The 6158-nt window shown below is 40.2% G+C and overlaps 1 protein-coding gene across 1 annotated transcript; it reads right to left on the bottom strand.

The window, feature by feature from the left end:
- Window positions 1-2567: 2567 nt before the first annotated feature.
- LOC111978602 (alpha-2A adrenergic receptor-like) lies at window positions 2568-4332 on the bottom strand. Its single transcript, XM_024008738.2, has one exon. The coding sequence runs from the start codon at window positions 4125-4127 to the stop codon at window positions 2856-2858; it is 1272 nt and encodes a 423-aa protein (XP_023864506.1). The 5' UTR covers window positions 4128-4332; the 3' UTR covers window positions 2568-2855.
- Window positions 4333-6158: the final 1826 nt, after the last annotated feature.

Genomic DNA, 6158 nt, shown 5'->3' with positions numbered 1-6158 from the left:
TTTAATTGTAATGTATGCACAGCTGGCAATGCATGGCACATGCCTTCATTATTCTCCTGGTTGTTATTTTGATTAAAAGAACTAAGAACATCCAGAAGCTAAACACGATGAATGCTAATGACTTCGGATATATTCCATATCCTCTGCAGATTTTGGGAAGTCAAGCAAATTACATCTTTAGAGGATCTGAGTTTCTCAGGCAATATATTCATTATGTCTCTCCATCTGTCTCTCGCTCTCTCTCTCTCCTGCCCTCTCCCTTGGTCCTTTACTCTGATAGGAGGCAATCTATCTTGTTAACTGAATGGGCTTTTAACATTAGAGGTAAAAAAGTCATGAGTGATCCATTTCCTGCAGATCTGACACCTGCCTCAGGAGGAGGATGATGGAGGATGATGGAACACAATGGGGAGAGGGGTGCAAACTACAGACTACACAAATCTTCCCTCTAATCTGATGGGAAAGTGTGACCACTTCCGTTTCAAATGTGTTTTTGTTTTTAATGGTCTTCAAGCGCAAAACGCACAAAAACAGTAGCTATATCCCAATGCAATGTCACAATATGATGACACATTACATTGAAACAATGTTGATTCAACCAGTTTGTGCCCAGTGGGTTTTGTTGTGTACATTTGACATGTCAGATGGTTCGTGGGAATCGATCAAAGATGGGTCTATAGTTTAACATCTGTGGTGACTGGTGAGTAATAGTTGTTGTATTTTAAGACTGGCTACATGGCTAAACCCAAGTATGTGTACCACAGGAATGTTAAACAGCAGAACTGCTGCAACTGAGGCATATTCTATCTATTGGAATAAGAAAGGACTGTTGGAGCTGAGTTATGATAATCCCTAATGGTGTGTATTTTACTGTGTGCCTTCCTTCACTGGCAAAAACATTCAAATGAAATAACACATATTTAAACTGATAATGAGAATGCCACCATAATTCTGTTGTACAGTATAACACTAGAAGAACCAGTGCAAACGGATTTCAAAGGGAAACACATTGACTAGCCTCTAATGTTTCCACAGAAGAAAAGAGAATCCTAATCAAAGAAACTGTCTGACGTCAAGGCCGGCCTAAATAAGTCTGTGAACATTACATCACAATGCAATTACACGCACCTTAATGTTTGGAGTGCAGGGCCAATAACATTTGGCTCTTGATATGTTTCTTGTTTGACTTGGGGGAAGGATTTAATGATATCTGCAACTGTAGCATTATCATTTCTGCTGAGCTGAACTGAGCTGTGTTCAATATTGTTGTGCCAGCCATTACCTTGTAGGCATACTTTCCCTCTCATTTCATTTGCATTGTTCTCACTGGTAGTTTGGTGGGGGGAGGCTCTTTGAAGGCAATGCGATTTGTTTTGATGAGAGTTTCATCACCCACTTGAGAGAAGACGATGAAACACAAGGAGATAATGGCTCCTCAGAATACACTTATGTTCCAATGGCCCTCCTGAATAGGGCTTTATGTAATGTTCATGTTCATGTTGATTCTCTGCCATTTCGTGTTGATTTCAGTGCTATATTCCCCTGCTCGTGTTCATAGTATGTCATTCTCAAATCAGTTTTTATACAAAGGCTTATTTCATACCGAGACCATTTCTAGTCCGATTAGCCTGATGAGCAACAGAACATGTTGTGTGATGAATTTTTGGAGAGTTCCACAGCATGTTGCATAATTCTCACTTATGTGATAATGTAAGCCGAACAATTACTGTTATAGTATGGGACACCCGTTTTATTTCAGTCACATCGATAAGGCGATAGAGTTCCTCTATTGTTTTTTGTTTTTTCAAGATCCCTGAAATGGTGGCGATAAAGTAAATGCAAGACCCCAGAAAGAGGGAAGTGAAGGCAACTGCATGCATATTTTGATTTATGAGCAATAGAGTTAATTTTGCTATGGCTCATCGACAGGGGTTGCAGTGACTCATGTGCATCACTAACATAATTAACTTCTCTCTGATGGCAGAAATCCAACATCCATCACTTAATGTACTGTTTAACTTGAAAAAAAAGTGATAACCTCTTTTTCTTTTGTGTGCATCATGAATATTGGCAGGCTGTGCGTGAAAGATTATAAAAAATAATACACTGTATACAGTATACACCATAAAATCTGTTGATTGTGGGTGGATTATTGGCATGGTGTTTCCTCTCTACTGATAAGGACACGGTAGATGATTCAGTCTATCTTGCCCTGTGGGAACCCAGGTTATCTCTTTCTGTTGGCTCCTCTGGGTCTGTGCCTCTGTGCAATATGGTACATGAAGGAAACGCAGTTGTGTTTGAAACATGATTGTCCTTATTCAATAAGTAGAATGCAATGAAAACGATTAGAGTGCAGTGTTGTAAGTTTGAGTATTTGTTTTCTGGAACATTTACTTAATGTACAACAATACCCCTAAAACTCAATGGGTACCCCAACGAACATACACTGATAGAACATACTGTAAAATTGAATACATGTTTAAATATGTTTATTCATTATACATACATATGCTCCTTGTTAATCTGCACAGCTAATCGATTATGCATGACTGAATTATAGCCTACATAATAACATCAAGCATCCTCCATGGAGATACAAGCCAGCTGCCTCACTACATAAGCATGAAGTAATAAACATGGAATGTCAAATACATGTAAATGTATGTGGTGGGATTAAAGATTGGAATGATCTCAAAACTGTTGTACATTGACACACGTGTACAAAATTGATGAAACAAGTATTTCCCAATAGGTATATTTTCTTTCCATGAGAAACTGTACATGACTCCAACTTGTAAACAATTAAATCTGTATTCAGACAAGAAACAGTAGCTAGTCCAAAACAAGTATATTCATAGCCCTCTTCTATCCTTCTTGCAAAGGATTTTTTTGAAAGACCTCCTAAAGTCATTGTTGAAAATAGTGTAAATGACTGGATTCAGCGAGCTATTGCAGTATCCGAACCAGAAGAAGAAATTGAACAATGTCTCAGGGACACAGCAGGACTCACATATGGCGGTGAGTGTGTACGTGAAGAAGAAGGGGAACCAGCAGACAACAAACACTCCCATGACCACAGCCAGAACAAAGGTGAAGCGCTTCTCTCTGTTCTGCCTTCCTTTCCACCGGCTCACTTTCACACACTGGTGTGCATCATAATCTTTAGGGGACGGGTCTTCTAGTTTCACCTGACTCACTTTGGTCTTTCCCTTTCTCAGCTTCATTTTGATGGAGCACTGGTTCTCATTCCCATCAGACGAGGAGCACTCTTCCTCCACGTCGATTCCATTGACCTCCTCACCCTCCTCCACTCCATCTCTACGTCCTTCTCTGTTCCTTCTCTCCAGGGGGTCCTGCTGAACTAAGCCATACTGACTTTTATCTGGATTATTGTTTTCCCTTCTCCTTTCACCCGGAGGGGCCCTAGTTCTATTCTTTGCAACCTGGTAAATTCGAACGTACACCAGAATCATGATCACACAGGGGGCGAAGAATGAGGCGGTGCTGGAGAATATGATGTACCACTTCTCCTCATTGATCTTACATGTGGGACCCTCCTCTTTGGCCCCTTCCTTCTCCATTGAAATGAGAGGTGGGAATGATATAATAGCAGCCAGCACCCACACGAATAAAACTATACATTTGATCCTGCGTGGTGTCCTTTTCGAGTTGTACTCAATGGCTTGAGTGACTGACCAGTATCTGTCCAGACTTATGGCACACAGATGCGTGATGGACGAGGTGCAGAACAGAACATCCAGGGCCAGGTATATCTCACACCACACTTGACCAAAGTACCAATATCCCATCAGTTCATTAGCCAGAGAAAAGGGCATCACCAGAGTGGCCACTAGAATGTCTGCACATGCTAAGGACACTAAAAACAAGTTCTGAGGGGCTCTTAGGGCCCGGCTGGTGAACACAGCGATGACCACTAGGACATTACCGAACACTGTGAGAAGAATAAGGATACCCACCAGTATTGTCAGAGGCACAGAAGTCTGCACAGTGTAAGGGAGCCTGCCAGGCAAAGTCTTGTTGCTGTTGGTCAAGTTATCACACCCCATAAGGATGAAGCTGGGGTCCTTACAAGATAAGTCAACCAATCCACTATTATGGCACATTCGTTAATTAAGCGTCCCACGATAACGTAGCCTTTAATTTTTGCCCACTGGGGAAAATGTCATATCAACAATCTCACATACAAATGATCTCAAAATGTGGTTTTACTCCTTTGTTTTCCAGCATCCAAAAACGTAGTTTTCTCCATTTACACATTCAGGATAAAAGTGGTAATTCGTTATCCTCTGCCTTCGAGCTTCAAACACTTCAAATTGTCCCACGTTGTGCATGGAATAGCATCGACAGGATTATATTTCTCTGCCACTGAAACAGTAGTTGGTGAAGCAGATATGTATGTGGCAGAGGAGGGGATTGCCGCTTTTTATATGGTGTTGAGCCTCATCTCCCTAGTCAGTATATCTTAGTAGGAATAATGGGCGGGGTCCAATTACTATCGGAGCAACAGAAGAGTTTCATTGTTGCTTTCCAAATTGTACATTGACAAAATACCTTGTCATTCCAAATATTCTGCAGATATATCTATATATTTTGTATTTTGTGACTACGTCTAGGCTAGTGTTTATTAATGAACCACATGAGATATTAGTAATCTTATTTCATAATCTCAGGTAGCCTAGTTGTTGAGCCAGTAACCAAAAGGTCGCTGGTTCCAATATATACCTTTTTTAAATGTAACCTTTATTTTAAAAGGGAAGACATATTGAGACCTGGGTCGCTTTTACAAATGCACCCTGTATATACAACGCAAATATACACATTGAACCCAAACTATATATATATATATATATATATATATATATATATATATACAGTGCTTTCAGAAAGTATTCAGATACTTCACTTTTTCTACATTTTGTTAAGTTACAGCCTCATTCTAAAATGTATTACATTTTTTCCCCCTCATCAACCTACACACCATACCCCATAATGACAAAGCGAAAATAGGTTTTTAGACATTTTTGCTAATTTATTCAAAACAAAAAACGAAATGCCTTGGGGATGCTGTGGGGATGTTTTTCATCAGCAGGGACTGGAAGACTAGTCAGGATCGAGGGAAAGATGAACAGAGCCAAGTAAAGACATATCCTTGATGAAAACCTGCATTAGAGCGAAGGTTAATCTTCCAACAGGACAACGGCCCTAAGCACACAGCCAAGACAACGCAGGAGTGGCTTCGGGACAAGTCTTTCAAGGTCCTTGAGTCGGCCTGCCATAACCTGGACTTGAACCCGATCAAACATCTCTGGAGAGACCTGAAAAATAGCTGTGCAGCAACACTCCCCATCCAACCTGACAGAGCTTGAGAGGATCTGCAGAAAAGAATGGAAGAATCTCCCCAAATACAGGTGTGCCAAGCTTGTAGCGTCATACTCAAGAAGACTCAAGGCTGTAATCACTGCCGAAGGTGCTTCAACAAAGTACTGAGTAAAGGGTCTGAAAACGTATGTAAATATGATAAACGTGTCTAAAAACCTGTTTTTGCTTTGCGATTATGGGGTATTGTGTGTAGATTCAAAAACTATTGAATACATTTTAGAATAAGGCTGTAACGTAACAAAATGTGGAAAAAGTCAAGGGGTCTGAATACTCTCCGAATGCACTGTATATACACATTAAAATACAAAAACACAGTCATGCGAAGCACTAATAAACCATCACGAAACACCCAGAAAAACAGTTACATTACTCCACAAATAAGTCACCAATCAATACTTGAAATTTCCTGAAAGGACACCAGAACATTAAGATGAAATGCATTTTGAATTTTGTTCCAGTAATACGGTGCATTAAAACTAAAAGCAGATTTACCTGGCTCGGTGGAGACGCTAGGAACCTTGAGTTAATCCAAGATTCCCAGAGCCAACTAGGTGAAAGATCTGTTGATTTGCCCTTGAGCAAGGCACTTAACCCTAATGGCTCCTGTAAGGCTCTCTGGATAAGAGCGTCTTGTAAATGACTTATTTTCATCTTAAAAAATGCTAATGACAGCAAGTAGCCTAAGTTAATTGCTGCAAACAGTAGGCCTAAATAATAGCTTCATATATTATTATGCACTCTAATCTACTCCGATT

This window comes from Salvelinus sp. IW2-2015, linkage group LG18 (assembly GCF_002910315.2).
Source record: "Salvelinus sp. IW2-2015 linkage group LG18, ASM291031v2, whole genome shotgun sequence".
Classification (NCBI taxonomy): domain Eukaryota; kingdom Metazoa; phylum Chordata; class Actinopteri; order Salmoniformes; family Salmonidae; genus Salvelinus; species Salvelinus sp. IW2-2015.
Note: the sequence above shows the minus strand (reverse complement) of the source record. Positions and strands in the feature narration are given on the sequence as shown.